At 43.3% G+C, this 26,490-nt stretch overlaps 1 protein-coding gene across 2 annotated transcripts in view; it reads right to left on the reverse strand.

Moving 5' to 3' along the window:
- The window catches only part of CHST11 (carbohydrate sulfotransferase 11), a 179,686-nt gene extending 168,189 nt beyond the window's left edge, over nt 1-11,497 (reverse strand). The window contains exon 1 of one of the 2 annotated variants that reach the window (XM_082059514.1): nt 11,277-11,497. In XM_082059514.1, coding sequence (XP_081915640.1) covers nt 11,277-11,379 — 103 coding nt within the window. In that variant the 5' untranslated portion in view covers nt 11,380-11,497. Of the gene's footprint in view, nt 1-11,261 lie in introns of both variants that reach the window. The other variant, XM_082059513.1, reaches the window with a different exon arrangement.
- Between the last annotated feature and the right edge of the window lie 14,993 nt (nt 11,498-26,490).

The following is a 26,490-nucleotide window of genomic DNA, read 5'->3' on the forward strand; positions in this document are numbered from 1 at the left end:
AGACTGAGGCCCAAACTCTCAAAATACTTCCAGAAATATTCCTCCTCCTAACTTGCTGCTAGTGAAAGCTTTCAACTGCAGTAGACAGCAGGAAAGCACAGACTTGCCATTAACTAACATACAACACACATCACTTGACATTCAGCAGTGTTTCTGAGCTCCCACAATGCTGGAGAAGTATACTAGGCATAACCATTCTGGCAAGGTAAGAGCAGTTGAGGTACGATCCGATGACAAGAGATCCCTTCACAGCTGGAAAGGGAGTATGAAATAAATCTCTCTTGGTCACATCACATCCCAATGAATGTAGAAACAAGTAAAAGGTCTAAAAAATAAAAAGAAAACTAAAAGAAAGAGGAAAAAAAATTCTATGTAAAGATTGGCAACTGAAAACAACCCAAGCTAGTTTGGACATTAAAGAATTACAGCCTGTTTCCCTTGCTGTCCAGCCACATGGAGGGAATGGGACACATTTCTAGTTGCACAAACAGTTCTCACAGTAACATGTTACGATGCTAGTTACAGCATTCTTGAGATGGATAAGGCTGTAAGTCACTAACATACTGATGTATAGGCTTTGTGCATTACTCACCATTCAGACACAACAGCCCGATGTATATTTTTGTCTTGCAAACTGTCCTGGCACCCTCTGCAAAAATTCTCCTTTCTCTACTCTGGAAGATTTTAAGAAAAGCATTCAGGAAACAGGCAACACAAGGGAGAAGGACTCACCAGAAACACATTGATGTGTTCTGGGGAAGAAAAAAAAAGATGAATCAAGACAGCCAAATTTGAAGACAATTTTAATTAAATCATGTCTGTCTTATACTATCCATTTCAGCTCATTTAGTATCTCAAAAGAGTTAGTCTCAAAATAGTTAACAGCTCCAGAAGCCCTAACTTTTTTCCCCAGTTTTTTCTTTAATGCAATTATGCTTTTGCTGTCGCACCAGAAACATTAATAGCTTCTTCTGCGTGGGATGGAGAAGCTCCACAGCAGGACCAGAAGATTTCGATCATATTGATGGCCTGCATGCTAATGGTTACATATAGCTTATCTGTCAATGTCATTTCCGCTGAAACTAATGAAAATAGACAGCACCTCCTTCAATTCTTCAAACATATATCTCTGTGGGAAAAAAGCTACCATTCACTTGAATGCAGAACTACTCTGTGAAGGGCAAAAAAGAAAGCAGAAAAGCAAAGCTGTTATTCTATTGTATTTTGCTCTGTAGGAAAACACAGAGGGACAAATTCTGCTTTTCGTTACAGTAGCTTTGATCCAGAATTGATATAACCAAGTCAATGGAGCTGACCCAGATTTACAGGGGAGAAACAGTTCAGAGCTCCCCCCAAGCCTGCAATCCTATATCTCTGCCACCACGGGGGATGTGTGCCCTTTATGCAATTCAAAAAGCCTCCGCTCTGGCACAGTAGACCTGACCCAGTGCTCGCTAAAATCAACTGAAAAGAGACCATTGGCTCCTCCAGTCAATCATGCAGACCTCATGCAGTCAATGCACCAGCCAATTCAAACCACTGGTCATTGTACTGCTTTCAGAAAACGTCATAAAATCTTGTGGCTTGCCCAAAACAAAACTCCAAACCAGAAGCCTAGGAGGCAGCTGTGTTCACCCTATTTGAGCTTTCCTAAACTTGCCACAAAGGACCACCAAGTCTGGTTCAAGAAAAGAAGGAAGGTGGAGAGGCAGAGACCAACCAGCATGGTCCACAGGATCACTAGTGCAACGGTGTCAGGAGCTTTGCACAACATCCAGCTGACTGATTCAATTCCTCAACCTGATACAATTCCTCAACCAAGACAGTGGGACATAGCAGTGCTTGGCAGGCAGAACGTGTGTCAATAGCCACCCTGATTCCCTGGTGTATTTGTCCCACTTGATTAGCAGTTATGTCGACTTCATAATTATGGACACAGATACACACACTTAAATCTAAAGTGCTCGTCTCCATCTGGAAACTCAAATATATTTTAGAAGTTAATCATGACCAAAATACATAATCAAGACAGGCTTTATCAGGTTTATATTTATGACCCCAACTGACACATTTTCTTAATCATGAAGTGTTTAAAAAGTGTTAATTCCCTCCCCCTTAGTTACTATAAATTCTCTCCTCTCACTTCCAACACGGGCTGTAAAAATACGGATTACTAGAAGGTCATATTTCTGGTACCCGCCAGTGCGGGTCACTTCAGCTAATACAGACATTTTTGTTTTGCCTGCATACCAATCAACTTTAAAGCACAACAATGCAAATAGTCTTTAAAAGGATTTGTACTACCTAAAGCTCTTTGTTTTAAGACAAGGTATTATGGTAGCAATCATCAGTGGGATCCAATTATAATCAACTTATTAATTAGATGTCTACCTTCCCTAATCCAAAAATCCCTACAAGTTATCCATTTTAAACTTCTTGACACCCTTATATAATCATTTATCAGCCAAAAAAAGGATGAGAATGTCTATATACATAATTTGTTACATGAATTCAGAAGGCATCCCTCTCTGAGGGTCCTGAAACCCACCTTTTCACCATTTACAAAACTCACCTTGAATTGTCACAATATCTTAAAAATGAACAGAAAGTGGTGGCTTTTAAAATAAAACGAACTAGGAAAAAAACCCCACAGTTCTCTGTTTTTTTCCAGAGCACAATGTGTTTGAGGAGTGGATTGAAACCCACCAAAGCCTTTTATTCCTTGTGGATTATTATGTGTGGACTCTGCAGTTAAAACCCATAATCTCCCACCACTCAGCCAAGTGACACAGAAAGATGTGATCTTTTCCTGTTACTAAGGATGGCATCTTTTAGCCTGAGACAAGGTCCAAAGCAGCAGCAGCAGCAGCTATTTTGCAGATCAAGCACAGCTGAGAAGGATCAGATGCCCCTCTTTCACCTACTAGAGGAGAGAAAAGGGGGGGCAGACCCTGCAAAACCACACACAGATGACCGTACCCACATCCTTGAAATCAAGGCTACTTATCACAAAACAAGAAGCAGACAACACTTATAGGACATGAGCATTTCACACCTGTTTTCCCATGGCATGGTCCACCTACCTTCATACCACTTGTTGGCTAGAGCTACCACCTCCCAAACCCCTGGAATCACAGTACCGTGAGAAATTCTGCTCAATTGCATTGCCTGTATTTTCCATTTCCCCCAGCACCTTCTTTTAAGTTTTTTCATAGGAGTGTGAAGCCATTGCAGCAGTGATTGATAGAAACAGATGCAAAGTGATCCTTCAGTGTCTACAGCCTGGCACAAACAAGATGAAGGCTACCTCGAAGAGGCACTCTTACTGTTTAAGCTGACATACCCTCATAAAAATTCCTGCTCTTCTTCAGCCTAGAAAGAATTCATAAAATCACTACTTCTCTCAAGCTGGATGTTCCCAAACACACGTAAGTTGAAAAAAAAAAATAACAGAACTGAGAAACCACACTGACTATATGTTTAAATTAGTAAAATAACACAGGCAGGCACCTACAAGGAGCCCTTTGCACTTCTGGGATTTCTTTTAATAACAAAAAAACTTCATATTCCTCCCAGCAGCCTCGTTAGGAGAAAAGGGTTTGCCCTTCGGAAATCAATGCATTTGGATTACCTGGGCTGTCAACTACAGATTTTGTAGGGAGTGAGAAGATGGGGCGGGGTGCAGCCTTTTTTTAAGTCAGCATATTGTAAGAGCTCATACTCAGTTTTTTTTAATCCAGAGATTCAAATTTGTCAGGAGGAAAAAAACGGAAATATTAAGTTACCAAATCTAGCCTCAACATCAGTCAGTATGCTCTAATGAGATTTTACTCCAAAGTTTCCAGGGGCAGACATATAATTTTATTTCTTTGAAATAACATCCCCTTCTGATGCTTACAAGCTAAATGTTAATGCCTCATTTATGACCTCACTAATGTGTAAAAATTAATAAGGCCAAAAGCAAAGCTGTCATTTACTTTCACTGCCAACATTGGACAAGGTGTAAAAAGCAACCAAAAAGACCTTATTGGTTTAAAATAAAAGCAAACTGGATATCTAAACCTGAAACACACAAGAGAGGGAAATTTCTTTAATACAGGGAAGCCTCCCTGACATGCATGGACACAAAGTTTGCTTGCTGCAAATTAACAAATGCTTGTGCTGCACCCGTTTATGCTGTTTAGTCCAAGTCCTGTTAGTGTGTCACAGAAACAACAGTCCTGTCATCCACACTGGCTCTCAAGGACTTGCCAGCACAGAGCTTTTTAACTCTTTAAGGTCACAGAGGGGAACAGGCAAAACAAGCCAACTCCCAGATGGACCTGCAGGTCCCATGTCCCCTGTGAGGGGCTCCCCACCAGCCCCCAGGGACCAAACTGGGCAGAGAAGGGACAGAGCAGAGCACGCACACTGCCAGGGGATGGTCACCCCGCTCTCTGCACTTATTCCTTATACATAAATGCACACTATCTGTGCTGCCTTTCATTAGGTACTTCCTAGTGATGCTACAGCTGCTGTGACAACCCAAGAGGAGAGTGGGGATGGAGCTGAAATCTAACAGGGGCCATTAACTTGAAAATCTACTACTTCAGTTTGACAGGATGGAATGGACCTATTCCAGACAATTTCACCAACAACTAACTCCTTACTAAGGAGTACGTGGAGAGGGCAAGCCAACAAACCACATTTATTGATCTGGCATTAAATGAAAAATGGGGGATAATGACATTATGCAAGAGAAGTGACACAGAGTCCAAGTGTATGTGCAGTAGAATTTTGATTTATTCATGAAACCTTAGTTTCAGATGCCAAACAATTACATGAAAGGGGAACACTCTGTATCCTCCCACTGATTACATTCACAAAATTGGAATCCAAGAAAATCCCTCTGTCTGGTGACATGAGCCAGAGATAATTAGGAACTGAATTCTCTTGTTGGTTCGCTGTCATCTCTGCTGGTCTCATCTTCTAGTTAGAGCATGAAGCGTGTGCCAGAAACACCACTTTGTCACATGCAAGCATTCTGCCCACAAAAGGATGCTCTCTATACCTTGGATACTGAAACACCAGTAAGGAGGAATTAACCAAATTCTACAGTTTCAATTGCAACTGTAAGGACAAATACCTACCTCATCCACAAAGATCTTACATGAATGGGCTCCACTGGGAGCAGGAACATCTAACAAACCACAAACATGCTTTGAAACATTAACCTTGTACTATAGTAGGTGGCTGCTCAATCTAAATGACCCACCACAGACATCTCTTTGTCTTTATCCCAGACATGCCAGGTCTACACAAATCCAAAATCCCTGAACTTAATTTTATTTCCATAATGTGAAGGTCAAAACTGCTTTTTTCATTGATTAGAAGTGGGCCCTTCACTCACACATCCACACTTCTTTTTATAAACATTGATGCTTCGACAAGTCACACACAGAACTCAAATATTTGCCTTGAACACCGCGAACAATCTGCAATAAAAACCATCAGATTCGAACCCTTGCATCCCCCAACCCTGTCCTTAACTCCCTTGGGATCACCTTAGATTTGACACATAATACATATGCATCAGCCCAAAAGGCTTGAGAGGGAAAAACTGTGCTGGAGTGACATTCACACAAGGACAAGTGCAGCAGCTTTGTCAGGCAGGATTTGATACAGTACATCTGGCAATGAGAATCAAAATATAGTAGTGCTGGCTTCAGGAAAAGTAACATGGATCTAATTCCTTCCAATTCTCTGAAGTACTTTTAGAGTTAGTTACATGGTGCAGTACAAGATAAACTACCTGTCACTTCTAAAAAGATAAAATTGACATACTAGTTGCACTCAATCAAGTGTATACATTCATTCATTAAAAAAAAAGCACTGGGCATTTATGTTCTATATGTTTATTTCTAAAGGAAAAAGAAAGTTTCCATTCACATTGACTTTATCTCTGAAAAAGTTAGACTGCAGCCAAGTAATGACAGCTCTACATCTGTGAATACAGAGTGTTAATGCTATGGAACTCAGCACAAAGTTTCCCAATATTGATTCACAGTAACAACAACAAAAAAAAGCTTATAAAAGTCTACATTGTAGAAATGGTAACTGTGGAGCAATAAGCATTCTGATAAATTAAAAATTATTAAGACTTTACTGTTGACAGTGCCAGGTAACTTTACCTTGAATCCATTCAGAAACAAAGGTTTTTGTTTCTTAAGGTCAGCAAGCGGTTGTTGCAAGAAGCTACGCTCATATGTACTGAAACAGAAAAAGAAGCCCTACCAATAAGTTTAATATTCACTAATCATGAAGACTTTCAGAAGATTCAAAGAGCAGTTTAACTCTCAACTTCAAGTAGTTCCAGACTAGCAGTACCTTTGAGAAGAGGGACCAGAGTAAGTTTGCTCACACTGATGGTGTAGTCCCATAGAAATTGATGAAAAGCTTACAGAGACACCAACAAAAGGACTCAGCACCGACCCCTCGCAGGCGCACAGCAGGGTTTCTGCCTGCGACTGGGGGGTGGTTTTCATTGCATGCAATTAAATGAGGGCCAGGTTCTTGTGGCTGTCAAACGAACTCAATTTCTCAGTATCCCAAACAGAATAATTTAAAACCAGTATACAGAGTCCGTCAAAGGAATGCCACACACCCACTGCTTTGCAGATCTCATTCCCCTTTGTAAGCAGGGGAGAAAGCAAGGATCAATTGCAAGATGGCAGACTGCTGCATTGATTTTCAAACAGAATCTTCTATCAAAACCAATGGTGAGCTTGTCTTCAGACATAAGGAAAAAAAAAATCTCATGTGATTCGAGTTGTTCTGACATCTGAGCAAAGGTAGACATCAGCCTTCTGTAAGGAACAAGCAGCTATCAGTCATACAGTGCTGCAAGCGTAACTGAGAAGATCATAGACAGGAGGCAAGTCTGAGGATCTATCCTTCGCTAGCACCCACAGGAGAACACTAGAAGTCTAAGACAGGAGATGAAAAATGGAGCAAAAACATCCTAGTCTGCACTGGGGAAAGCAAATATCACCAGGTGTAGATAACTAAGTTTCATAAAGTTGTCTCAGGTAAAGTAAAGACAGCATTAATTATTCTATCTTTATGTGGAATTTTTCACCTGGAAGGATGCCAGCACATTGGCAGCCTGACCCCAGCCTAGCAGAGCAGCTCTTGCCTGCGCTTACTGACACACAGCCCCACCGCTCACTGCAGCTGGGACTCTACAGAAGAAACCAGACACACCTGGGAAAGCGTAGGCAGGCTAAGGACTAGTGAGCAAACCAATCTCAGGGGAAAGGCAGCAGATAAAATTATGACAGGCTGCCACCTAAAACCACAAAGCTGACCCATGGTACGTAGAAACAAGTTGCAGGAGCATGGAGCAATGATCAGGTTGCGCTCAGTTATGCGGGTAGCACACAGCAGGAGAGTGAAGGGGGGAAGTATTCTGAGCAAAGGGCTGGGGGAAATCCCCATCCAGCTACAGCAAACACTGCAGAATGTTGTTGGTTTGGTTTGTTTTTTTCTTTTCAGAAAAAGCTAGACAGGCAACAGGAGAACACAACAAAGTCTCTGCTGCCATTTTCTCCCTCAGAACAAACAGTTCCCCAAACCCACAGATAAGCCACAGAAGCCAGGATCATCTCCAACGTTTTCTTCACAGTGTTCATGAGCAGCAGTGAGCAGCCCCCTTCACCTTCCTCCACCAACAACTGGTCAGGGAACCTAATTTGGGAGGGGCGGGTTCTCCAGCACATAGGCAAATCTCCGCTAAAATTCAGACAACGCAAAGGTGCATTAATCAGACAGCACATTCACCACCAGCCTCCCACAAAGAATGGGTATGGAACCAAAAAGAACAAAGAATAAAAAGCACCTGATCTGCTTCCAATATGCTGGCATTTGAGAGGCTGCGCAAGGGGACACAACATCAAGTTCTTCCACAATGATAAGTGCAAGCTCACCTCTCACACTTCAGGCTTTGGGTATGTTTCTGTTGTTAGGGGTTGGTTTGTTTTTAAGAAAGGTTTCTGTTATCTATGTCATTTTCCTATTTACTTATCCCAAAGGAAAAAAAAAAAAAAGTAAAAATTTGTGTGCAAGAGATCCACATTCAGACTTCCTGAAATGGAAGAAGCCTATCTAACAGATGAAAAGTTGTCTTGTCCCCAAAGAGGGCAGGACTTATTATTTCATGCCCTTCTAGCATCTTCCACCTTCTCTGTGTCACACCTAAAATTGTTTGGAAAGCTCTGTAGGCAGAAAACAAGTCTCCTAAAATTCACCAAGAGAACTTGGAGGGTGAAGAAATTGCCAGATTATTAATATGGAGCTGACACTTCTTGCAAATAACCTCACTGATAATCTTTATTTTTCACCCAAAAGGTTTGAGATGGGTATTTCTCAGCTAATTCTGATTGCGACGTGCCTATCTTAGCACTGCAAGCTCCCAACAACAGTGACAGGTGGTAAGCCAGGGTACACCAGGCAGCTCCCTGCAGGAGCCATCCAAAGACACACACACTCTAGTGCAGACTGGCTAAAATGTAAAACACGCTCCACAACAGAAGCAGTATTGGCCAAGATTTGGAAAGCTCTTTATACCTCCAGCCCCATCCCACCTGACATGCACTCTGCCTCGGGGTCCAGCTCCATTGAATTGAGACATACCTCAAGAAAGGTCACCAACCTACCTTCAAATAAGGACACAACACCACTAAATTATCTGCTACCTGATGTATATCACATTGGCAGGTCTACTACCTCCCTCTCTCCTGACGCTTCAAGAACTCTACACTGATCTACCACTTACACCACCAAGACAGTAACACATACAATCACATAACAGGGGGGAAAAAAAAAGGCAGCTGTTTAAGCCTTGCAAACCAAATGGCCACACTATTTGGGTCTAGATTAGAGCTTGATAGATTTCAGGCAGTTTCCACTATAGAAACAGCCCCCCCCACACAAACACACAAAATCAGTGATGATCGAAAAGGTACAATACAATAAAGACGGACAGGTTGTGATCCCATTTATATCCAGATCTACTCCACTGATGCTAACAACATAAACATGCGTTAAATGGGAAATGGGTGAGGATTATCCTCCCACTGATTTCACAGCATCACATTCTCAGAGTTTATGGTAAATCCTTTGAATTGTATTAAAATCTCAACCTATTTATAGTTTCACAATAGCACAAATATAAGGCCATAATCTTCAGCAGTTAGCTATAGAGCATATTGAGAACTCTTGAAAGGCAATTTTTCTACATTCAAAAATTCACAGAAGAATATTTAATTTAATCTCTCACCTACTGAATGCTGAGTTTGTGTTCCAGTGATATAATTCATCTGGAACAAGGGGAAATAATAACTCTCGGCCAAGTTTTCTGAATGTGTGTGCAAACTACGTTACCTGTGGCATGCAACCAATGGAAATATCATACTTCTATCAAATTGCTGAAGCTGTGTTACAACAAACAATTCTGCATGGTGCCCTGAAGCCCTGAATTAAAGCCTTCACAAGATCTGCTAAGGGCTGAGCACTCCTCGTGAAACCAGTAAGCATGGAGCAAACACAGCAGGAAAGAAAAAATATGCTAATTTTTCCAAGGAGTTGGCAGGTATTAACACAGATGGACACCATACAAGAACACATTCATCAAGCAAGCGGTACCAACTTTGGAGGAGTGGACAGCTGACAGAAAAACCCCAAACAAGACTTGGCTTCACCACAGAACAGCAGATCTACCAATTCCTAATCCTATCAGCACACTAAGCCTCTACCATTTGACTCCAAAAACTTTAAGGGAATACCATTTTTAATCAGATATGATTTGGTGGCTACACGCAGGGAAGGAAAGAGTCAAACTGAACACATCCTTTTGCTTTTTACCAAACAGCTACTTCCCCACTTGCTACAGCTATGCCTGTAGCCACGACACTCCAGAGCTGGCAGAAGAGATTTACAGGTACGGCTGCGGAGACTCGCCTGCTGAGCAGCGTGGCCACTCCGCCAGCTACAGCTGTTGGTCTGCTAAGAGGTATCGTTCCCTCTTAAAAGCCTTGCTCCTCTGCTCAGCTGTCAGATCCCTCCAAAAACACACTGCAAGTGCAATTTCCACTTAACTTCTCAGGCAGGAAGGGGAAAAACAGAGAGATGGACAATTTTTTTTTCTTTTTTTTTTTTTTTGCCTTGCTGGATAAATGTCACAGCCAAGCTGCACAAAGCCGTCTCACTGCAATCCATGACGGATCTGTGTGTGCAGTCAGAGATCCCATGAAGTTTCCATGGCCCGATCCCACCTTTGTGTGAATCAGCAGCCGACCTCTGAGTGACTTCCATGGGAGTCAGCACCCTCCACCCCCAATACAGCTCTACCTCTGGTGTCCACCGCACTAGTAAACTGGAAAATTAAAGTTCCATTAGGTAGCTGGGAGTTTGAAACCGAGTTGATGATTACACTCCTGTATGCCACCCTGCAGCGTGGGGCTGTACGGACACCCGTGCCCAGCCGGGAGCACCGCCAGGAGCTGCTCACCCACCCGAACGCCCAGGACTAAGGCAGGGCCGGCCAGAAGCGCCCCCATCGCGGGCGTCAGGCTCCCCCTTGCCGCGGGCAGGGACGGCCCGGCCCGGGCAGCCGCCTCCGCCGCTACGGCCAACTTCGGCGAGCCGGAGCAAAGTTGCCCGTCGGCAGCAGCGGGTGGCCCTGCCCGGTCGCGTTGTCCCTGACATCCCCAAAAACAAAAAGAAGCGAAGCCGAGGGACTCGCAGTCCCGGCGGCGGGTGCAGGGAACCGGGCCGGGGGTCCCATCTCTAGGCGGGGAAGGACCCGCCGGGGATGGGCAGCTCCCGGAGCCGCTCTCCGTCGCGGCGGGTTCGCCAGCTGGTGCCAACCCCGTCCCACCAAACGCAAGATACAATGCAGAAAATAATAACAACTGTAAAAAGAAACAACTTTGCTCCCTCCCGCGGGAAGTTTCCTGCGGGGAGCGAGGCGACCTTCCCGCGGCTGCTCCGGGCGGTGGCCGGGAAGGGGCTGCCGGCCGGGCTGCAGGGCGCTGCGCCCGCCGCCGAGCCCCGCGCCTGCCGCAGCGGCGGCGCCGGGAGGCGAGAGCCGGGACCGGCGGCAGCCGCTGAGAGCTCCCGGGGTGCCCGCCACCTGCGTCGGCGGGGAGCGGGGCTGGCGCGGAGCCGGGCGCTGCCCTCCGCGCGGCCGGTGCGGTCGCGGTGCGGTGGTGCCGGTGCCCTACCTGGATGCAACATACTTTGGAAATAGAAGATGACGAGGATGAAGGAGCCCACGGAAGTGACCAGGACCATCCTGCACACCCGGTTCATCCTCATTACTTCCAGCACCGCCGGCTTCATGGCGTTGTCCGGCGGCGCAGAGAGGCGAGGCGCGGCGCGCACGGCTGGCACTACGAGCCGCTCCGCGCCCGCGGCGCTCCGAGGTACCAGGGATGAGCCGCCGCCGCCGCCGCGCCTGAGGATGCCCGGGCGCCCGCGCCCCGCACCGGCGGGCGCTAATGCCTGCGCTGGGCGTGACCACGCCGCGCGCCAGGCGGAGGGGCGCTCTGCGCGGCGCGGGGGGGAGGCGGGCCAGGCGGGGAGCCGGGGCGGAGCGCGCCCCCCCCTTCGCCAAGGGGAGAGATGGTCCCGCCCGGCGGCGGCGGTGGCGGCGGGCGGGGACGCGCTCGGCTGCCTCGAGGGGCTACGGCTGCCGCGGGGCGCGGCGGTCGCGTGCGGGTGCCGCCACGGCCGCCGCCGGCGCTGAGGGGGGAGCGGCGGCTGCGGGGGCTCCCGCGGGCCCCTCCCGGCGCCGCCAGGCCCCGTTCGTCCTCGCAGGCGGCGGCCGGGAGCTGCTGTCGTTGCGGCTCCTCCGGTTGTGAACTTGACCAGCTCGGAGTAACTCTCGCCCTCCTTGAGGGGCTTTGGGTGCTCCAGCCCGCCGGTGGGCGGGCGAGGAGCGGGCCGCCGTCTCCCCGCGCTAAGGAGCCTCTTCCCCACGCCCCGTTTGTGGAGAGAAATTCTCCCACTTTTCCTCTTTTTGGGGTGTGTGGTGCCTGTGTCACTCTGTTAATCCTAAATGCTACCTTCCAGGTGTTCTCTCGCTTTAGTACTATGGAAGGCATCGTTTTATAGCCGGTCCTTGTCGTTTCTTCCCCGGTGTTCCACTGTCCCAACCGGTGGCTGTTAATATTTATAATCTGTGTAAACAGTGACTTCCAGTAGCACTGAATCATCCCTAGCAAAAATAGTGCCACCTGGCATGGCAGCAATGAAAGGGAGTTTATTGTGTGTGTGTGTGTGTGTGTTTGGGGTTTTTTCTCTTTTTTTCTCTTTTTTTTTTTGTTTTTTTTTGTTTTGTTTTGTTTTGTTTTAAGTGTAAGAGTTAAGTTTTCTGAATTAAGGAACTGATTGCTCATTTTTCTGTGGAAAATAAAAAGCTGCTTCCCCCAAGGTTACTCCACCGAAGTCTACCTCTTGGTGGTCGGAGAGCAACAACAGGCAATGAGATACAAGACGTACGTGGGAGGAATGCAGAAGAGCTTACTGCAACAGAACAAAAGGCATCTGCCTTGCCCACACGTGCATCGGGGTTTGGGACATCTGGGGCTTCTGGTGGGCCAGGGGTCCGTGAGCAGCTGCAGGTCAGCTAAGTCCTGAACTAGGTTTCTAACATTAACCACACAGCAGAACTCCCAAACTGGGACTATCCGCTTCCTCAGAAAGACAGATGCTGGAAAGTACATCACTGAATGAAATCAGCTTCTTAGCAATGTAACATTTATCCTTGCTCTGTGTTAACTGTTCTATTTGTTCCCCTGGTGCACCCAAATACTGTTTTACTGTTGCTTTTCTTTTTGCTAAAGTGAAAGTCATTTTGCTGATGCTGATACTATCTTCATGTGTAAAAGGATTTTTTTCCCTTCAGATTTCTGTCCCCATGTGGCTGGGGGGAGTGGTCTTTAAAATGAAAATATCCCTAAACGGACCCAGCCCAAAGCTGGGAAGCAAGTGTGGTAAAACAGATTTTAAGCTAAACCCCACCCGCCACACCCCTCCCAAAAACAACACCCAACAAACAAAACCAAAAGGTACAAGTATTCCTTCCTGGCTAATTGTGACAGAAACATGTACAATCATCAGTCTTCCACTGAGGCTTCCCAAAAGCCAATTAAAAGGATTTTACCTAAAGGAGAAACCAATAATAGGTAGACATTTGTAAGAGAGTAGATTATTTAGGCTTGGCCTAGAGTTCCTTTTATTAGAAATAATTTTTATTGTTCGTTAGGGTTTTATGCAATATTAATTTTGGTAACTTTCTGTAGATGTTTTTTTCAGCTGTTTTGATATGCAGTGACCATTTTCTAGTCTTCCTAATGTAAAGGAAGCTTTAAATTGATTTTTCTCTTTTAAATCCAAAGCTCAAATGTAACACAAAAGCATTCTATCAAAAACACTAGATAAAGAGAAGCACTAATGTGTAATACATCAAAGTAGTGAATCTTTAAGTCAGTCAACAAAAGTCAACCAGAAGCACAGACTGGCATTTCAGTGTCCATCCATCAATACATACGCTGCAGCACAATAGCAACTGCGGTATTTTATCAGAAAGAACTGGACTGTGTCCAGGAATGTGGATAAGAGACCAAGGGATGAGGGCAAAAGCCTAGAACTCAATACTTCATCAAGTAACACAAGAGAAACGCTTTAGGCTGCTAGAGAGGGCGGTCAGTTGCTCAGTTAACAATAGTTACTCTTTTTTTTCTGAGCATCGTCCTCTGATGGAAGGATGGAGCGTTTTAAAGCAGCAGGAAGAAAATCACCAGCTGTGTTGCCATATACTATCAAAAGAGCATTATAATGCAATACCTTCATTACAGACACTGACAATCACAAATCTAAAATCCACACACATGCTTGCAGCACCTCTTCAAACTTCAAACTCTGACATCCTTTCTAATTCTGGTGAGTCAGGACAATGAAATGCAGCCGCCTGTTTTTTTAGAGACTGAGACAACTGTGCTTAGTTTTCCTACAGAAAAGAGCATAATCGAGGGAACACAAGGAAGCGCAGTTGTCTTTCCAGACAGGTGCCAAGTTTTAGAATAGGTACACGCACAGCTCAGGCAGTTCTTCTAAAGCACAACTCCGAGTGGAAGCTTCAGCAGCTGCCGAGCAGTAGGGAGTCCGGATAGTACTGTAGGTGTGATCACCTACCATTCCCATGATAATAACCAGCCTTCAGTATCTCTGAATAAAAATAGTCTCGTCATCCAAGAGGCTTCTGGAAATAAAGACTTAAGAGATTAAGTACCAGATGCCAGTGACATCAAAAGAAGTCCAGACAGTGTTTTGTAGATTATTTTGTATAACAAAAAAGCTTTACATAAACACACACACACACACACACACAAAAGGCACCCACCACCCACCCACATCAGTATTTATTGATAAAGCTCTAAAAATAACAAAACCACAGTTGAAAAACAGCACAGAAATACAGTGTGTGGTAAGCTCAGGGTGCAATTTATCAAAAAATGGCAAGCAGGCTAATATTGAAGACCATGTTGAAATGTGAATCAGAAAATCATTAGAAAATAGAGGTATCTCTGAGAGACATGTAGGTGCTTATGCAACTTTTCATCTGTAATGAAAGAATCTCAGAAAAAAAAGTTACTTTGTTTTATACTGATCAGCTTCATCCTCTTCAAAACAGAAGGTGAAATTTTTAGGGAATGTCTTCAAGGGGTTGCAACTGGTATTATTGAGGGAATACACACAAGCTTTTAGGCGTTTAAGCCTTCTTCAGATCTGAAACAGAAACAGCGAATTTCAGACTCTGTCTGTCTTTAGACCATTATGACTCCACTCTCATCATGACTCTTACCACCAAAGGGTGAAGCAGTCTAGTTAAGTGGATCAGCAAATCTGCTGGACTTGTCTCTCAGGTTATATTCTGTGGGAATAGCTTTTAACTTCCTCTGCATAAAACAGCCATACTGTAAAGAAACCATGTGGGTTTTGTCCCCCAAAGAAAAAAATATTGCTTTAATGATTCAAGCCAGTCAGCAGACCTTTCATTTGACCAGTTTCCCTAAACTGCACTCTCTGAAGGTAGGAAGTCAAACAAAAAAAGACCCATGTTAACTGTCAGGCACCCCCCTACCACAGACCTTGTAGGGCCCTGTAGTGCAACCTGAGATTGTCAGATTGTGTTGAGGAATGTTATTCTATTAATGTATTACAACAGTCTTTCAAGATACAGATTCTGAACCCATTTTAAAAAGGCACTGAGAACTTCCCTACCCCAGCTGATTTCAGTGGAAGTAGGACAAAGCTCATTTACCTACACAGATTTCTCAGTCAGCAGTTCACCACATGCATGTGTAAAAGGTCACCCATCTCCAGGAAGTTACCACCATAGAAAACTGAAAGACAATCATTTCTGGTGCTAGGCAGATATCTTGTCCTCTTCCTCCCATATAAGAAATCCCACACACCTAACATGTTCCCAAAGCTGAAAAATCTGCTGCGTTTCTGAAATACCTTGTCCTGCATCTTGCATTTTCTGTGGTGATGCCTTAAGTAATGCCTGAGTGTCTGCTTTGGCCAGGAATTTGTGTTGGCCTTTATACCCTCTGCAACTTGAGTATTGAATTAGAAGGAGAGCTCGTGTTCTTGGAGTGTCTAACTCTTGGTTCTAGGTAAATCTCTAGTGTCCTTTTCCAGGAATATAAGCCTGTTGGTGGTTTGTGTTTGGCTTTTTTTTCCCAAAAAAATTTTTAAAATACTTTCTACTAGATGTCATTCTGCTACCCAGTTGGCTTCCTCCTATATTTCAGAGAGGATTTCATCTGTCTTCATTCTAGACAGAACAAATTTATGGCTTCTTGGACTGCTTGCCTCGTAGGTAATGCAAACCAGACTGATGAGAGGCAGTATTTCTAAGAATGCAACGTGTATTATCTCAGTGGTCATATCTGAAAGGCACTGTTGTCTCCACCTCCCCTGAACTGTTAGACCACAAGTTAGTTTTGTGTTTTCTTTGTCCCTTAAGGAATTGCAGCTTCCTCCTTCACTAGTAGTTTTGTCCTGTGATGGGAACAGATTCTTCCCTTCTCTGAGGAGAGTCTGAGAAACTGGAGAGCAAGACTGTTTCCAGGGCTAAACACAGAGACACTCCCATTTTTGAAATGCATGTGGTACCTTTATTATCTACTAGTAATCTTTATTATTACCTTTATTATTTACTATTTGTTATTAATATCAGTAGAAAAACATCCAGGCAAGCTTTAGGAAGCTCCCATCTGATGCAGGCCCTTGCAAGACACATTTTTGCCAGAATGGTACATACCTGTCTGCAAGCACGCTAAATTGTGCTGCTAATGTCAGTTTGCTGACAGGACTAGATAAAAATGCTTGTGTCTCTTAAAACCAAGAATGCTGTACATTTAAATGACTTCACAAGGCCGACAAAAGTTTCTGTTGTAGAACTGACTTGATTTAAAGATGGCAGAATACAGGACCATGGTTAAGTTAAACAAGGTACGTGAAAGGACAAGCACACATTTGGCTTAACCAAATTCATAAGGAGAAGCAATATATGATGTATTTCAAGATTAAAGTTAAACGTACGAGCCAAATCTCTGGTTGATGCAAGACCACTGTGATATTAATTGCAAAGCTCTTGGTTAAAAGGCTTGGAGAAGACAGGCACAGAAGCAACTTTTTAAGCAACTTTTGAAGGATGCGGTTTCTAGAGGTGGTGGATGCTTACACCTCCGCCTACTGTGACCAACAGCTGTAGTGGATCAACCCCAGCAATCCAGCACTGTCCAGGACAATGTGACTGGCTTTAGAGGAAACATCAGTAAGCCATGCAACAGGTAGCAGTGGTCAAGTCTGCCAAAAGACTGATGTTTGCTTGTGATGTTTAGTAGCTAGAGCTTGGCCTTGTCCTGCAATACAAATGACTGCACTTGAGGAACACCCCCCAGAAATCCAAGAAAAATTCCAATGCATCCCATCACCACAGCTACAATCAGAGCAGCCAACACAAATTCTCGGCCAAAGCAGACACTAAAATATTTGCCAAGTTCCACTGAAGTTCAGCTCTCTTTTTTTTTTTCACCTTATGTGCACTTCCTTTGCAGTTTTCCCTATTGCTAGTTAAGGACAATTTTTATGAAGTGAAGTTATTGGAGTAAAACTTAAATGCAAGGGCCAAGGCAGCTGCAAGGCAAGCTTTTCTGTCCATGCAAATTCCCCTTGTATTGAGCTAGTTGCATTTGTTAAAAAGACTTTTCAATGGACAAGTATTTTCCCCAGCGATGGCAGTGCACCCTTAAGCCGCACTGAAATTCAGATCTCTCTTTCAACTGACCTTAGGGGCATCATCTGAAGTGTGACTCAGAGCACAGAGAGGCTGAAATAAGGAGGAATTACTGTTTTTTCATAGGGTTGCTCATCCTAATTCTATTCTCAGACACCAGGGATTACTCATGCTCTTCAGAACATATTGCTGGCATCCTGCTATGCCCCTCATTAGACACAAGGGTCTCAGAATAAAACCTTGCAGCCAGGAAGGCAGGATGCGGTAGCTGTCGGCGAGCAGAAGCAGCACACCACCAGGATAGTACAAACTGTATGTGCTTTAGAAAACATAAGCAGGCTTGCTCCATTCACCCTGCAGCACTTTCTTGCCTAAAATCCAAGCAAGCTACTTTCAACAGTAAATTGATTTGTCTCCAAGAGTTGAAGTGGTTTATATGTTACTCTGGGGAAAAAAAATCCAGCTGAATAGGAACAAACACACATACTTAAAAAAAGAAAAACCATCTTTGCGGAAGTGAAGAAATTCATAGAAGAAATTACTGAGGGGGTCGGTAAAAGGTGATAAGGAAAATATCTTCTCCAATCAAAAAAAAAAAAAAAAGAAAACTGAAAAAGCAGTTACTTGGATTGCTGCCATTCTACTCTGCTAAATTAAAGACAAAATAATCTCCTGTGTTTAGCGTTTTCTAAAGTGCCTTAGCACGACTGTTTGGCTTTTCTGAAACAGTCTCTAATTATTTCTGATTATGTAAATAACTTGCTGGTATTTTCTGTAAAGTGTTTCTTTCAAAACCATTATTACTACTGTCACTTGTGGGGTAGATCCAGCTCACTAACCCTTATATTCCATCAAGCTGGTCTCCAACTGGTCAAGTGTTGATACACAGTTAGTCAACAGAAAAAAATACACATTTACATGACACAATTTATTTGCCCTGTTTTGGGCATCTAAAGTGCAATGAGACAAATCACGCCCTAAAAGTGCCCACTGACCAAAAAGCTCCTGGATGTCCAGCTCTGTGACAGACACCTATATTGGACACAGGCAAGGTTAGGTAAAACAAATCCCAGCACAGGTTTCTAAATCTCTTTTTCATTTGAAGGAAACGCTGCCCAATCTCATATTTTCTGTACTCTAATGTTCAGCATTATATCCTGTTTTCCTGTCACCTACCTTACAAAATACCTTGCAGTCAGAAATGGGAGCCACATTCTTCGTTGTTACTTGAGCATATAGTTTCAGTAGAGGTTGTTTTAGGTCAATAACATGCGCTATCTTTTCCTACATTTTTTCCACATGAAAAATCCAAGTAGAGACAAATAAAATGTTTCCCATTTAAAGTTTTAACGCCATCTGAAAATAAATTACTTTCATACAAGATTTTAATTCATTATGATCACCAGAAAATCCTTTTTGTTTTTGTTTATACTAAACCTGAAGGTAAACACATCTCTTCTTTACCTGGAACTTGTTCAGAAGACCATTTTAAGTCAACAGATGCTGGGAAAATCCTTTGTTATTTTTCAGTGGTGAAACAAGTTCTGTACAATTTTTCATTCTGGTTTTACATGTATAACCACTACATGTTCAATACACACATATTTGATTTAAACATATGCTTAAAGTCTTTAAGACTTACGTGTGTTGAAGATTTTCCAAAATCAACAGCAAGTCAACATGGTCTTAAGTGGAAAGTCACATACCTCTTATATTGTTAGAATTTTCCTATGTCTCATTCCTCTAACATTTGCTTTAGGAGAAAAAAATCCACTGAAGCCAGTAGAAATGCAGGTGTAAAAAACAGATCCAAGGCTGAAAACAAGTTTTTTTTTGTGCCCAAAGGAAAATTGCATTACTGAAAATCATCAGACTGAACAGGCGAGGCAGCAATTCGTACTTACAAGTATGACTTTTCTCACTGTCTACACTGCAGTGACCTTAGGCTTGAGAAGTGCTAGGAGTGCTTAACTGAAAAGCACTGTGGGATTGTAAGGAGCAGCTTTGGAACACATCTAAAAGAGATGCATTTTCTAGAGCTAATTAAATGCTAGGTTTTTTTCTCTTTCACCATCCCTCCTCAATTAAAAGGTGTGACTTCAGGGACTCTTTCTATTTAAAGGATGTCTAGGTGATATTCCAGGAGAGAGAACAGAGATAATAAATCACACAGCGGCTGTTGAAATAATATTATCCAACCTGTAAAGACCTTTTTCAAATCACTTCACACATCTGTCACTCCACCAGTATTGCATCTATATAATGAGTTACTGCTTACCTTTCCCTGCTGGTATGTCTCGCCATTCTTAGGAACCACCTACACTGGAGTTATGATTCCAAATGCACTATGAAGTCTCTGCAAATGAGACCACAATTCCAGCAAAGAGAATCTATAAACTCTATTGATAGCTGACTATGGAAAACCATGGCTTATGTGGTGAACCATATCTTGACCTAAAGAAGAGACAAGGTTTGAGTTCACCACTAGTTTAACCGTATTAAGAAAAATTAGCACACTTTAAAAGGTTACCCAGTTTTAGTAATTTGATAAGCCTTTCTTCAGCAGTCTAGAAGGAAAAAAAGGGATATTTATGTCACTTTTCTCTGAACAACAACTTAACTTCTTACAGAGCAACAGCAGCAACTATAGCACATTTTCTTGATGCATTCCGGTATGGTTTCAGATCTGGTTTATGAAACATGAGCCATAATTCTATCAAAGCTTATCTTTTCCTGGAGATGGGCTAGGATAACATATCCATATTGACACTACAACATCTATCAAAGGCTGATGAGGAATGAATACCATTAAGCTGTCTGTCTGACCCTGCACAGGAAGAAGAATGGCCTTTTGCTGTATATGATTCATTGTAAAATAAAAATAAATAAAAAAAAAAAATCAGAAATGCTTTCTGGAGGCTCCATGCTGCTTTGTTACTTTCTTGTAGTCAATATTAAATACAACCAATAGAGAATGAATATATGTAGTTTGGATTGCGAAATTTTACAACTTTATTATCTCTCAAATCTGTGTTAATTCTCTTTTCACTGGTCTCAAAAATCAAATAATGTTGCAAATGCATCCTGAAAGACACCTTTGTTTTTTAACCAAAAATATACATATATATATATATAAATTTGCCTAACCCTGGGAACAAAGTTTTCTGCCAATGCAACTGCAAACTGTCCTTTCCAATGACACAAAAGGGACTGCAAATCACTTCATAAATAATAGCTACTGGTACAGTGTCTATTTGAGTGAGAGAACTTCAAACTCAGACTATTGAAAAGTAAACGGATCTGCTTGTAGTGACAGAGTGCCACACTTTCAGTAAATCACTCCATACAATTGAGCGACTATTTGGCACAGCCAGGGAGAGTGAGATTTTCCTGGAGGAGATCAGCCACTGGTGGGCCAAGAGATCATTGTGTTGTCAGGAGATCAGTTCAAGGAAGTTTGCATCTCCAAATGGTGCGAGCTGTTCATTCTCACCAAGACTGGAGATTTTTATTCCCTTTGTGTGTGTCATTTATCAAATCAACTTTCTGTATGGCCATACCGTAACTGAGTGTAGTGGGTTAAGCTTGGGCAGCTGCTAGACCCCCAGCCAGCTGCTCCCTCACTCCCCCTCCTCAACAGGACAGCGGAAAATCAGGTGGAAAATTCAGGAGTTGAGATAAAGACAGGGAGATCACTTATTATACAGATTACCATCATGGGCAAAATAGACTCTGCTTGGGGAAAATTAATTCAATTTATTGCCAGTTAGAAATAGAATGGTGAGAAACAGACAGAACTAAAAAAACTTCATAATTCCCCCAAACCTTCTTCTTCCCAGCTAAGTCTCAGTCCTTCACTCTTCTACTGCCTCCTGCCCTGAGCAGCACAGGGAGATGGGGAATGAGGACTGTGGTCAGTCCATAACAGTTCCTCTCTGCCCCTCCTTCCTTCTCACATGGTTCCCCTGCTCCAGCATAGGATCATCCACAGTCTGAGGTATGGATATCTGCTCTGACATGGTCCTCCATGGGCTGCAGGGGACAACTGGCCTCACCATGGTCTGCACCACAGGCTGGCAGGGAACCCCTGCTCTGCCACTTGGAGCACCTCCTCCCACTCCTCCTTCACTGACCTGGGTGTCTTCAGGACAGTTTCCTTCCCTTTTTTTCTCACTCGTCTCTCTCACAACTGCTACACAGTATGTTTTACCCTTTCTCAAATACAATTCCACAGAGGTACCACCAGTTTCACTGATGGGCTCAGCTTTGGATCTATTTTGGAGCCAGCTGTGTCTGGCGTGGGGGCAGCCTTTGACCTCTTTTCACAGAGGGCACCCCAGCAGCCTTCTGGCTACCAAGACCTGGACACATAGGTCCAATATGCTGGAGACGTAGATACGATCATCCTTTGGGTATTTGGACTTTAAACCTTTCATCTCCTCCCTTTTCCTCATTACCACCAGTTTGTTTGTGAAGTAAAAAATTAACTAGACCTAGTTCAAACCACAGCCTGCTAGCCCACCATGTAAATGATGGGATTAAGCAGGGGAGGGTGGGAAAGGAAACAAGACCCCATCTGTGATTCATTCTAAGGAGAACATAAACCATGACCAGAAAGCACTTTAGGGAAGTGGATGTGCACAGCTTTGGATACGCATTAACACAACCTTTACTGAAATGAGATTTGAGGCTTTACAGAACTAAACGAGCAGCAATCCGTGCCAGTGGCACAAATCCCACATGAGGCTGGGGAACCACACCACCACTTCTTGCAGAAGGGCTCAGCAATAGCAACCAGCACTCTGGTCTCCTTCAGGCTAGCTGCTTCCCTTTGAAGGCCAGCCACAGGTTTCTTCAATCACTGCAGGCAGAGAGTCCTCTTTGAGGCGTACAAGCAGTTCTTGTTACTCACCCACAACTACTGATGTGCAGGCAGCCACCGCTGTGCTTCTGAGGGCAGGTGGTCTCATGGGCTTTGGTCCTCAGTAGGGAGGCGACATGCTGCAGCATGCCAGGAGATCACCTTTCCTTTTCTGGTAGCATGCAAGAGGGAAGCGACAAGTGAAGGCTTGTGATGGCACTTCTCTTTACTGCACTTCCAGGGACAGTTAGAAAAGCTCCTATAGAAGAGGGTCTCCATTCCATAGGGAAGATTTCTCTGAAACACCAGAAACTTTGTTGCTCCAGTTTAATGTTATACTCTGTAGTTTCAGACTCGCCATAAGATAGAAGGCTGAGGGAAGAAAGGAAAACCAGGTCATTTCTTCAATAACTAAGTCCAGTAGCAGGCCCTGCCTTTAGCCTAACCTTTGCAGTCATGCTTTTCATGATGTTATTTATAAATATATGTTAATTTTTGTGGCTACCAGTATCTGTCACAATGCTAGCAGCAGGTGCCAAAAGCATGTATACTAAACCAAATATCAAGTAGCTTTGCATTTAGGGCAGAAAAAAAAATAAAATGAACTTCTCTCTCCAGGGACCCAATCATCTTGCCAGTTTAAGTTGCCACACACACCTGATAAAATGATTGTGCCTCAAATTAAGCCTTCTAATTTGTGTATAAAACTGGGTCACAACGCTTATTTCTTCTTCCCCTCAGCCCGCTTCACAGCTCCTGTACATATTAGTGCACTATATTACACACAGAAAAAAATATGCTGAAGGGCAGACCTTTGTAGATGACACTTCAGCATATCTACACTGTGTTACAAGCACAGCTGGCAGCCAGCTTGAAATCTGAATCAAAATAAAGAGTATTTTGCAGAGGTCCTCTCTGAATCTGTTACTGTTATGCTGCTCCCCAACCCTAATGCTATCAATATAGTAATCTTACTACCTCCTTTTGGGTTTGTTTTTGGGTTTTTTTTCCCATTTGTGTCACCTGTATCACCAAAATCTTGTGGGGTTTTTTTTAGGTGTTTCTCAGTCCCTTGAGTTGTGCTGGCAGTTTCCAGACCAGAGTTCCTAAGGTAACTTAACCATTGTTATTGTTCATTTGCAAAATGTTCGTTGTGATATACAATACAGTAATCACACAAGATTTGTTTCCTTCTTCTCCAGATGCAAGGGTTAAAAAACCCCAAAATATAAAGAAATCTGTACTTATTTAGAAGAATTATCATTATACTGTAAACTGGGAGATAAAAAATTTGTCACACATACTGACAAAGCCCTCCAGCCAAAGCCTCAACCATCCAGACAAACAACTGATAGTTTTATCCCCCCACCAGATGTTCCAGCTGCTCAGGTTTGTGGAATACCCACTTCCATCTCTGCTCAACAGCAGCAGACTCACGCTCTTGAAAGTCACCCTCTGACACCAGGAACAAAAGGTCAAACCATAGTCTAGACAGAAGCTGTAAACTGGGATGCTCAAAAGCCATCAGTCTGACAGGATGAAAGAGGAGCCTAGCAGGACTTTTGCAACTGGTTACGTGCAAAATACGTATCTTATCAAACATACCTCCTTCCCCCTTAACTTAACAAACTACAAACGCAGGTCAGATTTTTGGCCCACACTACATTCTGTATAATTTCATAGTTTTTTGTGCATTTTTGTTTATAAAAAAAATAATAATAGCCATGTTTTCTCTCTTTTTCAGAAGGTACTCAGTCACCTTATGTTAGGAAACCAAATCCAAAAGCACAAGTCAAACACATTGAAGATACACCTTGATATAGGCAGAATGAACTCAACAGAAGTTACCAGAGATTCATTTAACCACAGGATTAAATTCAGTCTTCTGGCTGGAAACACCAAATTGAAAAGCCATGGCAAAAGAGAGAACTAAATTATACAGCCTTTATACTTCCATTCTTTTTCTTTGCAAACTCATCACAACACTGCCAGTATCATCCCAATATCAAGTAGTAGAGGCATCCCAGTCAGATCTCTAACACACACTTATCCTGCCCAGGCCCCAGATTTCACCCCACCTGTTTTATTGTGCTCAAGTAGTGTAGCAATCCGAAGGTGATGAATGAAAAATGCAGCAAAACACTCATGATTTACACTCAGCTAATGCCTTGTCATGTTCCCACTTGCTAAACTCTGCTGTGGCATCATGGAGCAGAGTTGAACACCACCTGCATTTTGCTACGTAGCTCTAATATGCATGCATCTCCTGTGCCCCCTGCCTACTTTGATTACTCCTGCTTTTGGCAATTAACATCAGGAGATTAACAATTGGCTCCAAGACAATTGACTCTGGGGGCAATTAGCCTCTTACAGGCACCTCACTAGTTGCCAATTTCATAGAGGTGAGAGGTGCAGGGGCTATTAATGAAATGCATCAGGAAGAAATAACTGAGCTGTCAGTTAGTCTTGGGTCTCATCCATAATTCTGCGTAAGAACAAATGCTGTAATTCTACGTCCCATGTGAATCACAGAAGTCAAATTGAAGTCACCTTAGAAGGTGACTGCTTTCCTTTGCCACAAATAAGGGATTCATTGGATGCTCTCGTTATGGTAACATCCATTTAAAACTTTCCCTGTTTTACACAAATGAGGTGGTAGTAAAGTGAAATGACAAGGCTGTGCCAATTTCAAGTCATACCATTCCTGTCTGACTTCTAAAACATAGCTCTCTTGCCAGTCTCATGTTGTGTATAAAAACAGATATCTTTGCAAGATGAGTGCAGTTTGCAATGCTGTGGTCAGTTCATAACCAAATCCAAAAATACATGAGCTGTTTCAGAAGCAGATGGTTTAATTGAGTCATTTAAACAGCAACAAAAAATGCAAGGTTGGTGTGGGGTTTTTTTACTATTTGTAGTACACCATGAGCTCAGTTCAGCAATCCTTAACTATTTAAAACTTTATTTATATTGGCAAGAGTTGTGGGGGTATACATCCTTTGAGAATAAAGATGGCTTGCAGGTTTTTACTGTTCAAAGAGCAAAGAAATACACTCCATTCAGCAAATCATCATGTTGGAAAAACAGGCGATGCACAAGTAACACAATGGTACCACAGTTGTATACCAGGAGCTTCTGCGGAGTAAATCTGTGAAAGGAATTAGGTGTTTTATCACCACAGAGGGATCCTCATGCTCCAAGAGAAGAAAGAGATGCTCAAGACTGACAAGGAATAGAGTGCTGAGCCATCATTAGCAGATGCTGCTGGGGAGGCTGAATGTTACATCTTGTCCCTTTCCATGACTTCATTTTGTGGGTATGTCCACCTGGGAGCCCACAGTTAAATATATTATCCAATAACAATGTAGATATTAACAATCACTGCAGCCAGGACTGAAGTTCAGGACACCCGCCAGCTCTAAACACCAGAGCTGGAAGTCTCAGCTCTTCATCAATTTTTCTGTGAGGACAGACAGTGGGAAACAGTGTCATCAACCTTATTAAGGTCAAGATAAACAGCATCCACTGCTCTCTGCTTGTTCACCGTGCCAGTCAACTCATCATAGAAGGCCACCAGATTGGTTAAGCATGTTTTTACCTTCATAAATCCACGCTGACTACTCCAAATCACCTTCTTACGCTTCATTTGTTTGCAAATGGTTTCCAGAATTAGCTGCTCCATTACTGCCCCAAGTATCGAGGTAAGATTGACCAGCCTGTAGTTCCCCAGATCTTCTTTCTTGCCCCTCTTGCAGATAGGAGTGACATTTGCTTTCTTCTAGTCTTCAGAAATCTCTACTGATCAGTGTGACCTCTCAAAGATGATCAAGAGTGGCTTTGGAGAGACATCACCCAGCTCCCTCACCACTCATGTATGCATTCCATCAGGTCCTGTAGACTTCTGCATGCCTGGTGTGTGTCCATATTCCCTAACCTCCTCTACTGAGGGTAAATCTTTGTTGTTCCAGCCTCTGTCTCAGGGGACTGCGATTCCAGTAGAGACAAAGGCAAAGTCTTCGAGTACATACCTCAGCCTTTTCCATGTCCTTTGTCCCATTCAGCAGCAGGCCCACATTTTGCCTACTTTTCTTTTTGCTACAGATGATGTACTAGTAGAATCCCTTCATGGCCTTCACCACAAATCCAGGTGGGCTTTTGCACACTCAGACAGTGTCTTTATATTCCTCTTAGGTCACCTGTCCCTGCTCCCACCTCTTGTATTTCTTCCTTTTTCTATTTGAGGCTTGTCTGGAGCTTATTCTCATTCATCCATGCAGGC

This window comes from Streptopelia decaocto (assembly GCF_964273445.1).
Source record: "Streptopelia decaocto genome assembly, chromosome: 1".
Lineage (NCBI taxonomy): Eukaryota > Metazoa > Chordata > Aves > Columbiformes > Columbidae > Streptopelia > Streptopelia decaocto.